The sequence below is a fragment of the Culex pipiens genome, chromosome 2, assembly GCF_016801865.2.
Source record: "Culex pipiens pallens isolate TS chromosome 2, TS_CPP_V2, whole genome shotgun sequence".
In the NCBI taxonomy this organism is placed as follows: Eukaryota; Metazoa; Arthropoda; class Insecta; order Diptera; family Culicidae; genus Culex; species Culex pipiens.
Genome location: NC_068938.1, coordinates 10,749,930 through 10,763,532, shown reverse-complemented (window position 1 = coordinate 10,763,532; position 13,603 = coordinate 10,749,930). Strand labels below are relative to the sequence as shown.

Sequence of the window (13,603 nt, the reverse complement as noted above, 5' to 3'; positions counted from 1 at the left end):
GTGATCACTTTTGCTGCATGGGCGGTGTGCTGTTTGAAATTTACCTCAAACAAAACATCACAACACACCTAACCTCAAAGGTTGAAATTTGCAACGAAGAAAAAAAGTGGCGGCGAGTGCAGCGAGTGCTAAATCCGCGCAGACGATAAACAGTGACGAAATTCTCAACCCGTAATCATGTCCAACTTTGACCTGAACACGCTCACAAGTGCCCTCGGCGAGGCACCGGCCAAAACTGGCGTCACCTTCCTGGGAAAAGCACTAAAATGGGAAACCGAAGCCGGCGGTAAGTAACACCTGCCCCTTCACAAGGGCGAGCAAATCTTCCGGACCAGCTGTCCTAACAAAAAAAAAATGCCCATGTCCCCTTCCAGCCAAGGAACTGATCGATGCGATCGACGCGTGCAGCAGCCTGCAGTTTCTGAACCTGGAGGGAAACACGCTCGGCGTGGAGGCCGCCCAGGGAATTGCCAAAGCGCTCGAAAAGCATCCGGAACTGAAGGAAGCGCTGTGGAAGGATTTGTTTACGGGCCGCATGAAGACGGAGATTCCGATCGCGCTGAAGGCGATGGGCCAGGGCATGATCACGGCCGGCGCGCAGCTGACCGTGCTGGACTGCAGCGACAACGCGCTCGGCCCGAACGGGATGACCGGCCTCGTGGATCTGCTCCAGAGTACGGCCTGCTACACGCTGCAGGTGAGTCCGGGGTGGGCGCCAAAAAGGTTTGGGTTGCTTTGTGTTTAAACAACCTTTTTTTGTTTCAAGAAATATTTTGTCATTCTTAAAAATCTGGATTTTTTTTAGAAAATGTCCAATAAACAAAACATAAATAATTAATTTTACTTTTTATTAAATATTGGGTAAAATAATGTTACGGGCACTTTAAAATCAAGCTTCATTTTTATTGATTTTTTAAGGTTGAGAGATAAATAAATCTCTGTTTTATCTTATCTTTACTCAGGTTCAAATTTAAACATCCTTTTATAAAGAATATTACAAACTTTGTATTTTTCGCAGGATGGCCAACTCAGGAGAAAACTGAGAAAATTTTATAAGCTTAGTCGAAATTCGATAAACTTCACCTAAATGAGCGTAATTTGTTTTATTTCTCTAAACAACAATAAATCGTTATCAAAGACCGTGAAATTATTCTTGCTTTTTTTTGAGCAATTCTCTGAGATTTCGGTCATTCGATTTTTTTGTTGTATTTTTTAATCCGGCTGAATCTTTTTGAACCTTCGGTATGCCCAAAAAAGCCATTTTGCATCATTAGTTTGTTCCGAGGTTTGTCCGTATAATTTTCAATACAAATTTGGCAGCTGTGCATACAGAAATGATATATGAAATTTAAAAAATCTGTATTTTTTGATCGATTTAGCGTCTTCGGTAAAGTTTTAGGTATGGATAAGGACTACACTGAAAAAATTGTACACGTTAAAAAAATGGTGATTTTTAATTTCACTTTTTGTCACTCAAACTTGATTTGCAAAAAAACACTATTTTTTTCATTTTCTGAGCAATTTTTTACCAAACCGGAAATGGATTTTATTTGTATTTTTTGATTTGGCTCAAACTTTGTGGGGAACTTCCCTATGACCAAATAAGCTAGTTTGTGTCATTGGTTCACCCATACAAGTCTCCATACAATTTTGGCTGCTGTTCATACAAAAATGGTATGTAAATATTCAAACAGCTGTAACTTTTGAGTGAATTTTCTGATCACCACCACCAATTCGGCAAAATTGTAGGTATTGTTGAGGACTATTGAGAGAAAAATAGGTACACGAGAAAAAAATTGCAGATTTTTTTATCAACATTTTTTTACTAAAACTCAATTTCCCAAAATACGTATTTTTTGATTTTCGAGATTTTTTGATGTGTTTTAGGGGACAAAAATCCGCAACTTTTGTGCCATAGAGAAACATGATAAAAAAATCTGCCGCCGAGTTATGAATTTTTGAAAAAAATGTGATTTTTGGCAAAAAAATCGAAATTTCATGCTAACACAAATTTGACATTCGGGAAATTTCCCGAACATTTCGAAAAAAATAACGTCAAATTTGTTTTTGAATGAAATTTCGATTTTTTTCCAAAAATCACTATTTTTTCAAAAATTTATATCTCGGCGGCAGATTTTTTGACCATGTTTCTCTATGGCTCAGAAGTTGCGGGTTTTTGTCCCCTAAAACATATAAAAAAATCTCGAAAATCAAAAAATACGTATTTTGGGAAATTGAGGTTTTGTGAAAAAAAAAATTTTTTCGTGTACCTATTTTTTTCTCAATAGTCCTCAACAATATCTACAACTTTGCCGAAGACACCAAATTGATCAGAAAATTCACTCAAAAGTTACAGCTGTTTGAATATTTACATACCATTTTTGTATGTATGGGTGAACCAATGACACAAAATAGTTTATTTGGTCATAGGGAAGGCCCCCACAAAGTTTGAGCCAAATAAAAAAAAATACAAAACATAAACATTTTCGTAATCGGAGAGTTGCTATTCTGATGTTTTAAGGAACATCAAACGCCAACTTTTCAGAAATTTACAGAACGGGCAAAAAAAACTTTGACCGAGTTATGAACTTTTGAATCAATACTGTTTTTTTTCAAAAAATCGAAATATTGGTCGCAAAAAAATTAAAACCATTTTTTGATGTAAAATCGAATTTGCAATCAAAAAGTACTTTAGTGAAATTTTGATAAAGTGCACCGTTTTCATTTCAAAAGGGCCAAACATTCAATTTTACGCCCTTTCACAAAGTTTCGTTATCTTATCGCCGATAATGGACAATAACTCATTTTTTAAATCTTTCTAAAATCATCTTAATTCAATCAAATTATGTCCCTGGGCCTTGTAAAGTCAAGGGGCATGATTTGATCCTAGTGCATTAGTTAAAATTTGGGTATAAATTCTTTTTTATAAGCACTATGGACACCACTTCATGCTACGAGAACTCGCTTTGTCGCAGCCCCAGGGCTTAAGCGTTGACCAATAAGCTGTCTTCGTGAACTAGGTAGTTCTCCGATAGTGAAAATATCACAATTGCACAAGACACCGCTGCTTCTGTGACTTTTTCACTATCACAATGTGGGATTTAGGTCGGGACGTCAGGATAGTACAATTGATTTGTTGCTTAGCATTAGCATTTAAAATAGATCTGTATCCTTTCCAAATCTTTTTGATGTTAAATTTAGTTGCAATTATTAAGTTAGAGTAATGCTGTCAATAAACTTTGATTGATGTAGAATACTAGGCATTCTTTTATGTCAAATTGTCCATAGAGTCTCGATCAATCAATAATGTAATGATATCGGACAAAATTCGTTGATCTGTTGAACTAACGGTTTTCGGATTATGGTTGTATTGACCATTGTTGCGAATCGAGGAACTACGGATTTTTTTACGTAAATGGTCATTTCTTTTTCAAATCGCGATTTTTATGCTGTTTGTATATCAGTTCACAAATTTTTATTGTTTTTTGATAGAAGTAGTACTACAACAGTTAAAGGAACGTTTAGTTTTGAACATTAATTTTAGAGGATTTTAGATTAAAATTTAGATTTTCAATCCAAAGTAAATAGCAAATGAATATTTGGACTTAAATGAATAATTGAACATTTTGGACTTATGAATAACACACAACTGTGCATTTATTCTAGAGTCAGATCCATACAGCGTCAGTGTTTATTTGGTCGAAGTGTACTAATTCATTGGCAGATCTGATTCTAGTTGTAATGTACGACAAGACTGCTGACGGACGTGACAGGACGAGGGCCCAGTTTAGAGGTTTCAACATCAACGATGTGCGGCTGGACCACCCTCCCAAAAAAAAAAAATCAATCAAATTATGTAAAATTGGCTATGCTTTTACTAACTTTTACTTTTTCAAAAATGCAGTATGTTTCAAAGAAAAAAAACTCAAAATTATTCACAAAATACCGTATTTTTCGAAAACCCTAAAATTTTCATGATTTTCAATATGGTTATCAAACGAATATTTTCCAAAAAATATTTAAAGTTACACTGATTTTTTTTATATTTTAATTATTATTATTTTTTTTGAAAAATGCGTTTTTGGAAAATAAATTAGATTTTCTGAAATAATTGGTATTTAACATATTTTACTTCGAGCATTTTGATTTTGTTTAATTTATAAAATGTCTAGCCATTAAAAAAAATAATCAAGATATTTTCTTAAAATATATATTTTTAGGTGGATACAGCTTGAAAATAAAAAAATAATTCTGTTTTGTTTTAAACTTGATTCTTTATGTGTAAATCAGGTAAAAAAAATCGGTTTACATTAAAAAGTTTTAAGTTCCGTCGTCAAGGATGACATTGGGTCTGGGGGGTGAGATTGGGTCGTACAAATTACAGCAGTTTTGTATGACCCGATCTCACCCCCAGACCCAATGTCACCACTGATGTTCTGATTTGTAGCTCAAAATTTTACAAACAAAAGTCTTAAATGATTCGTTGGCTATTTCCTTTTCAGACAAGTTAAAACAAAACATTACACAAGATTTTTTGAATTTTTTAAATAACTCTTGCATTTAAATTGATTTAAAAGTGATTAAAAGACGTGATGTGTCGATGCTCCACTTTTTTATGAGGACAAGGGAAATTCTCCACGGTATCTTCAAGTGTGTTCGCTTGGATTTGGACAGTTTTTGGGAAGGGGTATTTATTTATTTATCGTATAATCGTGCACAATTGTTATTAAAATAATTAAATTTATTGTTCACTTTTATGTTTAAAGCTAATTTTTTATCTCTATAATCAATTTCCAGCAACTGATGCTCAACAACTGCGGCCTCGGAATCACGGGCGGTAAAATGCTGTCCAAAGCGCTGCTCGCGTGCCACGCGGCCAGTTCCAAAACCGGCAAACCTCTCCCACTTAAAGTCTTCATCGCCGGTCGAAACCGCCTCGAGAACGACGGTGCCAAAGCGTTGGCCGAGGTGTTTGCCGCCGTCAAAACGCTCGAGCAGGTCGAGATGCCCCAGAACGGAATCTACCACCCGGGGATTACGGCCCTGTCGGAGGCCTTTAAGGTGAACGCGAATTTGCGGATTTTAAACCTGAACGACAACACGATCGGACCGAAGGGGGCGGAGGCCATCGCGGAAGCTATTTACGATCTGCAGTATTTGAAGGAGATTAACTTTGGGGATTGTTTGCTGAAGACGAAGGGCGCGATCTTTCTGGGGGAGGCCCTGCAGGATGCGCACACCGGCATTGAGGTGTTGAATTTTGGTTACAACGAGATTGGGCCGGAAGGTGGACATGCCATTGTGAACGCTACGTTCAACAAGGAGAACTTGAGTTCGCTGGTGCTGGACGGGAATCAGTTTGGACACGACTGCCGAGAGCAGCTGAAGGAGAGCTTGTCCGAGTTTGGCCGGTTGAACGCGCTGGACACTTTGGACGCGGACGATTCCGAGGGTGAAGAGGAGGAGGACGACGAAGATGACGAAGAAAATGGCGAAGAGGAAGAGGAGGAGGAAAGCGATGGAAGTGAGGGAGATGAGACCGAAGAGGGTGCCGAGTCGGAACAGGCGGACGAATCTACTGGGAGTGTCTATCAGCCGGAAATCAGGAACATTCTTGCAGGAGATCAGAGTGCGAACGCCAGCGCCATTGACCTGGACCAATCGCTGCCGAACACGGTAGAGACGTACTGCCAAACGAACTACCCCTCGGAGACAATGTTCCACGCGCTAGAAGAATCGGACAAAACCGAAGCGTTCCGGGAATATCTACGCGCCCTGTCGGGTGAGGACTACTTTGTCTACCTTGCCTTTACCATTCTGAAGCTGTCGGAGATTTCCGAAAAGAACTCGGAAGCTCTCCGCGTGACAGAGGCACTCTTCTCGGACGCGTACACCTTCGCCAAGGAGAACAACCGGCTTAAGAGCCTCCGGAACTTCCTGCTGATCCAGCTGGGTCTGCTCAAGTGCGAGGACCACGCGTTCAAGCCCGGTTACAACGTGCAGGGTTGCCGCCACGCGCTCAAAAATGCCATCACCAAGAACATCGTGCCCGAGGAGGAGCAAAGCTTTTTCAAGGTATTCTTAGAACATCGGGGTTAAGCTACTCATTGACATAAACAAACATTCTTTTTAATTTTTATTTGCTATTAATTTATAGAAACCAAATAAACTGATTCGCACGAGACGAGCAAAAAAAAACAAATTGGTTAAACTCTTCGAAACACTCCTTTTTAGAAAACATTTAAATAAGCCTCGGAATAGAAACACTTGTCCGAGGGCTCAAACGAACACACCAACTTTGTAACAAATTTCCGTTGAAAGTTCAACGTAACTTCGTGGCGCTGCTTGAATCCACCGTCCAAGTCCAGCTCAAAATGAGTCTGGGTCGAATAGTGGACGGGAACCAGCTTCTGCACGACAAACAGATTCGAACTCAAGTGGCTTCTCAGCGGTTTCTTCTTGGAAAACCGATCAACAGCCCTGGATTCCGTCTCCAAGCGACGACTGAAAATAACAAAAACAAATTGACTGTCATTATTTAAACGAATAAACAATCCCAAAAAAATACTCACATCTTGACGCGATACCCGTCAAACACGTGCACGGCCAACTCGCCGGAATCGCACTCCGGCGCTCCGCCACCGGTCCTGTAAATCAGCGCCCCAACATAGCTTCGCTTCAGTACCCCCGACCTCCCCTCGCCGTAGTTGTTCGAGGTGTTGCCGGCGTTCCTCCACGTCCAGGAGGGGTGAAGCGGCGGACGCCACGATGGGCGTCGCCGGGCCGGATCTAGGACGTCCCGCGGGGAAACGGGTACGTTGATGTGCTGCTGGAAGCGACCCCGGCGCTGCTGCTGTTGGCCATAGTGGGAGGTTGCGGCGATTGGACGCTTGTTGTTGGGGGGTTGTTGCTGGGACATGGCGATGTGGACTGACGTGGGGACGTTGTGACCTTGACTGGTGATGAATAGTTTTGTTTGGGGACGGGAAACAATAGAATTTCCTTGTTTCTTTTTCGGTAACAAAAGCATTAGGTCAGTAGCGTCGGGAGAAGAGGTAAAATATTTACAGTCCAGACTGTATTATACGAAATTTCGATTATCCGAAAGTTTTTATGAGATCATGCCAAATCATCATCAAATTCGAGCTCTGCGACCTCACTTAGTCGAATTTTAATTAAATTAAATTAAAAATGCATTGTTTCCATATTTCATAATCGCTATTTTGACCCATCTTGGATTAAAAAATTCTAAATCATTTTAGAGCAGTTCAGGAAGACTACTAAAGCTCGACAATCAAAAATCTAAAAAAAAAATCTAAGATTAAAAAAAGAAAAAAATGTGATTAGATTTCATCCGAAGTTTTGATTATCCGAAGTGAAATTTTGCCAAGGCCTTCGGATAATCGAGTCTATAGTACGAATTTTCGATCCTTGCAACGAAATTATTTATTTCTCTAATTGTTTAATTATTTAAAAAAAATTATTTAATAAATCATTGATGATATTCTTTTATCGGATAATCGAGTCTGAACTGTAGTACGTATTGTTGCTCCTCGCAACGTAGTCTCTTATTAGTTATTTCTTTATTTGTTTAATTATTATATAATTTTATTATCTAATAATTTATATTTTTTTATTCTTTTATTGATTTATTTTTTTTCATTTTTTTATTCTTTCATTCTATTATTCTTTTATTCTTTTATTCTTTTATTCTTTTATTCTTTTATTCTTTTATTCTTTTATTCTTTTATTCTTTTATTCTTTTATTCTTTTATTCTTTTATTCTTTTATTCTTTTATTCTTTTATTCTTTTATTCTTTTATTCTTTTATTCTTTTATTCTTTTATTCTTTTATTCTTTTATTCTTTTATTCTTTTATTCTTTTATTCTTTTATTCTTTTATTCTTTTATTCTTTTATTCTTTTATTCTTTTATTCTTTTATTCTTTTATTCTTTTATTCTTTTATTCTTTTATTCTTTTATTCTTTTATTCTTTTATTGTTGTTATTTTATTCCCAATCCTGTAACAATAGAGTTTGTAAAAAAAGTTAAGTTCATTTATAAGCACTTTTGTTAAGGATATTACAAAAATGTATCAAAGTGTTTGGATTATGCTGGCGATGCAAATAATACAAAGTGGTTGGTCACTTTTTCGTTTGACACTTTGTTAGTTTCTACACCGTTGGTTTGACAAAGTCAAACTAAAAAGTGACGGACTGTCACTTTTTACACGGGACTCACCCATACCTTCAAACAAAACGTTTGGTAGTAAGTGTGAGCTCTGTGTAAAGAAGGTGTCAAACTAAAAAGTAACCCCATTCGTTTGACAACGGTTGGTGTCAAGCCATCGGGGTTTCCGCCTTGAAGAAGATCAGGTGGCGCACACTAAAAGGTTTTTTTTTCTCGGAATTCATGATTGGTCATAACAGCCAAATTTTAAATTATGGGCAGAATAGATCTTCCCAGACCTAACTTATTGTTGTCAAATCGATCAACGCCCTGAATGGTCTCCTTTACAAAACATTCACAAAATGAGATAAGTGGCTGAGAAAAGTATCACGAGCGGTAATGAATTAATCACGATTAGCCAAGGTACGCGATCATTCAGACCATTCTGACCAAACCCCCCTCCATAACGGTATGTTAATCGATCAGGCACGAATGGAATGTGAGAGAGAGACCGAGAGAAGGGGGAGGAAAATGATCTCAACTTTTATCCAGCGTATTTATTTCAACGGTTGGCTGCTGTGTATACACGCGAGGTTTTCTTTTCTATACTCTCTTGCGTTTCAGTCTAGCCACACGATGTGAAGAGGGCTTTCGATCGCGTAGAGAGGCTCCACAAGCCTTCGGGCGCGGGTGCTTGAACTGCGGTTGAACCACGGTTCATGGTAATTATCCGTCGGAGCATAATTTCATTCGGAGAAGAAACCTCTTGTTATAAGCTAGTTTGACTTGATGTTTTTTCCTCTCTTGCTGATTCGAAATAAATTTGATGAGTCATTTGGTTTTTTTTCTCATTCTGAACAAGATATCTTCCTAAAATATTAGAAATAAATTTAAAAAAAACATTCAATTTATTAATCGAAACAGAAGCACAACATTTAACATAATCAAAGCATGCGATAAATCATCAGCCAAAAGCATGTTCGCTCTGCCTTAGAATTCAATAAACTAAAATTTGTCTGCATTCTTTCGCGCCACTTGCTTTCGGGGCAAATTCGCAAATTGTGAAATCCAAAACATCGTTTAACCGGGAGCACTCCCGCGGTTATCTGGACGATGCACCCAAAAAAAAACACAAAATTTGCATAAAAAATCAATTAGCAACCCACACTCGCACCAATAACCGGCACACGTTCCATCATCATCATCAGGTGCAACGGAACCGATCCTAATGAGTAAACAGGGAGGGGATGTATCGTAAAACTAAGTATATGTGATTTTTGAAAAAAACTAAAATAATTTCAAATTAAAGAAGTTGCATTGATTTCATCATGATGCGCAATTATTTCGAACCATCCGGAATGCGTGTCCAACTAGCGGGGGTCAGCGGTAGTTGACTTTTAATCGCTAATGGCCAATCTAGCAGATGGTTCTGTTGATTTCTCTCTCGTTCTCTCCTTTGCATAAAAATGTTGACAGATGGTTATCGCGTTATAAGTAGGGGGCAAGGCGATTTACTCGGGGAAGGTTGGTTTGTTTGATGTTTCAATAAGTTCACTTTGGTTTTTTTATTTATTGCCTTCATTATTTTTTTGCTGCAACTTTTTTTTTAAATTTTCAAAAGATTATTTTTATTTATTATTTTTTATTGAAATTACACTTTTATTTATCTGACCATTGTTTACTTCTAAAGTGTCTTTAATTTAATGTATTTTATTCAATTCAATTAATTTGATTAGTAGATAATCAGTTAACACTTTCTTGTTTAAAATCTTTTTAATTAAAAGAATTCACACTACCAAATTTTTCAATTTCTAAAGTAGTTTTGGTTTTTTTTTGTTTAATTTTTTTAAACTTGTTAAAATCGTTTTTTTTTATTTTCTTGTTTTTATTTTATTTTACGATAAAAAAAAGTTTTGATTCAAACTAATAGTATTTTTTCTTGATTTTTTCGATTATTATTATTATTTTTTTTTTTCCTATTGTATGCTATTTCATTATTTTATGATTTTTTATTTAATGAACTTTTTGAACCGTCTTTTTTGGTAACTTGATTTTTTTAACTTATTGCTAAAATCACCGTCTGCTATTTTTTTTTTAAATTATAAATTTTTTTATCGTTTATGATATTTTTTTTCGCGCATAATTTGATTTAAATGTTATAAACATAAAACAAATTTATAATGCATGCAACAATTTTCAAATACCACGTAGCCCAGTGGTAACGCTTCCACCTCGTAAGCGGTAGATCGGGGTTCAAATCCCGGCTCGGCGATTTTTTCCCTTCTGGATTCGACTTCTTAGTAAAGGGAAGGTAGTGTATCGTCACTAACTGGACCTTATCACGACACCTTAGGAAGGCAACCTATGGAGTGTTAACATTAACCTTAACATGTTAATATTAAGTTGATTAATAAACTGTCACGGAATCCGCTTTGTAAATGCCGGCCCCGATACTATTCACGGGTGTTCCCCTCAGGAACAGGGAAAGATTTACTTACTTTTAAATAAATTAAATTTCCGGTTAGCCAAATTCCATTGTTCCTTAACCTTTTACATAAGCACAAAAAATTGAAATGATCCATTACCACCATATACAATAGGGTCTTGAAGCCCTAGGGACCATCCATAAACCACGTGGATACTTTTTTGGCAATCTGAACCTCCCCTTGACAATTGTTCATACAAAAAAAATCATTTTTATTTTATTTTATCAGGCTGGTACGGAGATCGGAAGGAACGCAAAGCTCTACATGAAAAAAACGCCCAAGAATCGTTCAAGGAAAGGTTTACGAAAACATATTTCTTAAGCGGTATTTATGCAGCTGAAAAGGAATAAAAACGGAATGTGGTGTTTGACGTTTCTTCGCGCAGTGCTTGCTTGCAATATGTTTAATGAAAAAACAAATAAGTAATTTTAGTTAGAATATTTGAATGTGACTTAAAATTACAAACGTATCAATAATTTTGAAAATTCTTAAATTCCTTATCTACATTATTAATCGAAGATGGCGTTACGAATGGTGCACGCCCGAAATGTAAAAATTGCGCAGTGGTACCAACATTAGAAAAAAATGTGGCTGTCATGCTGTGTGATTTTGACAATCCGGGCGTGCACCATTCGTAACGCCATCTTCACTTAAATATCTGGATAATTTCGTGTCTAAAAATGCAAAATCTTAATATTAAAAGGACGGATTTTGGTTATTGCTCAAAACGAAATAAACTATAACATACCAAAAATTTAAAAAAAACTTAGAAAATTAAAAAAAAGAAATTTAAACATCCAAAAATTCCAAAATATAAAATGTATCATTCAAAATATTTAAAAAATATGAAATTTAAAAATTCAAAGACTCAAAAATTCTAAAGTTAAAAATGAAAATATGTGGAAAATTCCAAATTTTGTACTAAAGCCCTATGCCAATTTTTGTGTACAACGGTAAAAAACACGATTAAAAACCATTTCTGATCACTTTTTTTTTACTTTAATGCAAAAAAAAATATTGACAAGACAACATTTTTTCGATGGATCAACTATGGTCCCCTTGGAACGAGCTGTCAAGTAGGAGCTTTTCTGTCAAGAAGGACCGCGAGGTCAATTTTTCAAAATTGATTTAAAAATCCATTTTAAACTCTTTGTGGTCGAACAAAGGGTCATTGTACTCAGAAAAATAAGCTTTATCGCTCTGAACAATAATATCAGCAATCTAAGCTTCATTTTAGGACCCAATTTGGAAAGCTCAATTAACAACAATGAAATCTAAATATTTAATAATGCTACAGTCTCGAGGCTACAGTTGAATGTTTAAGGAATCATAATTTAAATTAAAAAAAAAAAACAATGAATCCAATTTTTTTTAAATTCCAAAATCAATGTTTTTGACCTAATATATGACTCTAAAAATGTCAGATTTTTGGCAGCATTTCTGAATTCAACAAAAACTTTCAAAATAGGATCAAGCCCTATGCAAATTTTTATGTGCAACTCAGTGATCACTTTTTTCACAAGACATTTTTTTTCGAATGGATCAACTATGGGTCCCTTGGGACGAGCTGTCAAAAAGGACATTTTTTGTCATGAATGGCCGGAAAGTTATTTTTATAAAATTAATATAAAAATCCATTTTAAATCCTTTGCGGTCGAACAAAGGGTCATAGTACTCATAAAAAAGTTACTTTTTTTAGCAGTGATCAGTAATATCAAAATATTAATGATCGGTCCGTGGCTTAATGGCTACACTGAAAGCCCGACCATGGTAATTTTAAGAGCATTTGCTAAAAATGCTGCTTATCAAATTAACTGCGGTTTTTTTTGTGAAATTAAACGCAAATATGGTAAAATGAACCATGCTTCCACAAAATTGCATGGTAGCAATTAAGAAATCATTATCATTCTCTCCATATTGGAGGGTTAAAATTACTATACCGCTCACGACATAGTAAAACTGACTGCGTTAATCAGTCAATCCAAGCACGGAATGTTTTTAGCAAAAATACGTCGGTGTGTGTTCTTAATTTTACCCTACAATATGGTAGCAACTACCATGGTTGGGTTTTCAGTGTACGGCTCCCGCCTCATAAGTGGAAGGTTCAGGGTTCGATTCCCGACCGGTCTCCTTGAAATTTTTCGACTGTAACTGAACTTTGAATATGAACAAAAAACACATAGAATCAGGTGGGATTCGAACTCACACCTTTGGATTGGAAGTCGGATGCTCTAGCCATTCGGCCACCGAGGGATTAATACCCCTTGAGTGAATTACACTCAAACCCCGATGGTTTGACACCAACTGTTGTCAAACGAACGGGGTCACGTTTTAGTTTGACACCCCTTTTACACGGAGTTCACACACACTACTAAACGTGTGTTTTGATAGTGTGCGTGAGCGCCGTGTAAAAAGTGACAGTTCGTCACTTTTTAGTTTGACTTTGACCAACCAACGGGGTACAAACTAAAAAAGTGTCAAACGAAAAAGTGACCAACCACCGGGGGTTGAGTGTAATCCGTAGTGGTGAAATAATGTCACAAGGTCATTTACTATATAATACAACAATCCCTTCCCCAACGATTCCCCTACACACCACACACCATTATATCTATATTTATATATAAATAACTCGAACCGGTTGGTACGGTATGTCCCCGGCTTCTTCTTCTTCCCCTGATTGTTCTATGAAATGTGGGATCCGTTCATAGAATCTGTCTCATGCGGTTAATGCAACGCAGTAGGCCGGGCCGCTTTAATGAGTGGAATACACTTCGGGGGTTCTTGAAAGTACTGCAATCATTAATAATGACAAGAAGGAACTTGAGGCGTAATCTAACCATAAGTTCTTCCCGGATGCTTTCTTCGGACTGGCTGCGCTTGTGTTCGATTAGATTAGATTAGATCAGTAATATCAAATTATCAAGCTTGATTTTAACACAGAGAAC

At 36.7% G+C, this 13,603-nt stretch overlaps 2 protein-coding genes across 2 annotated transcripts; one reads left to right on the top strand and one right to left on the bottom strand.

Moving 5' to 3' along the window:
* Positions 1-25: 25 nt before the first annotated feature.
* LOC120423990 (ran GTPase-activating protein) lies at positions 26-6,184 on the top strand. The gene is made up of 3 exons (XM_039587987.2): positions 26-286; positions 375-697; positions 4,798-6,184. The coding sequence occupies exons 1-3, from the start codon at positions 178-180 to the stop codon at positions 6,097-6,099; spliced, it is 1,734 nt and encodes a 577-aa protein (XP_039443921.1). The 5' UTR covers positions 26-177; the 3' UTR covers positions 6,100-6,184.
* LOC120423991 (uncharacterized) lies at positions 6,114-6,972 on the bottom strand. Its single transcript, XM_039587988.2, has 2 exons — positions 6,573-6,972; positions 6,114-6,504 (listed from the first exon to the last, which is right to left on the bottom strand). Exons 1-2 carry the CDS (start codon positions 6,917-6,919, stop codon positions 6,231-6,233), a joined length of 621 nt encoding a protein of 206 aa, XP_039443922.1. The 5' UTR covers positions 6,920-6,972; the 3' UTR covers positions 6,114-6,230.
* Between the last annotated feature and the right edge of the window lie 6,631 nt (positions 6,973-13,603).

What these genes read in the sequence shown, in the direction of transcription:
- LOC120423991 (XM_039587988.2), bottom strand. Translation starts at nt 6,919, where the DNA reads ATGTCCCAGCAACAACCCCCCAACAACAAGCGTCCAATCGCCGCAACC. An exon ending in GACGGGTATCGCGTCAAGAT is followed by an intron (nt 6,505 to 6,572) that starts GTGAGTATTTTT and finishes TGTTATTTTCAG; the next exon opens with TCGTCGCTTGGAGACGGAAT.
- LOC120423990 (XM_039587987.2), top strand. Translation starts at nt 178, where the DNA reads ATGTCCAACTTTGACCTGAACACGCTCACAAGTGCCCTCGGCGAGGCA. An exon ending in ATGGGAAACCGAAGCCGGCG is followed by an intron (nt 287 to 374) that starts GTAAGTAACACC and finishes GTCCCCTTCCAG; the next exon opens with CCAAGGAACTGATCGATGCG. An exon ending in CGGCCTGCTACACGCTGCAG is followed by an intron (nt 698 to 4,797) that starts GTGAGTCCGGGG and finishes ATCAATTTCCAG; the next exon opens with CAACTGATGCTCAACAACTG.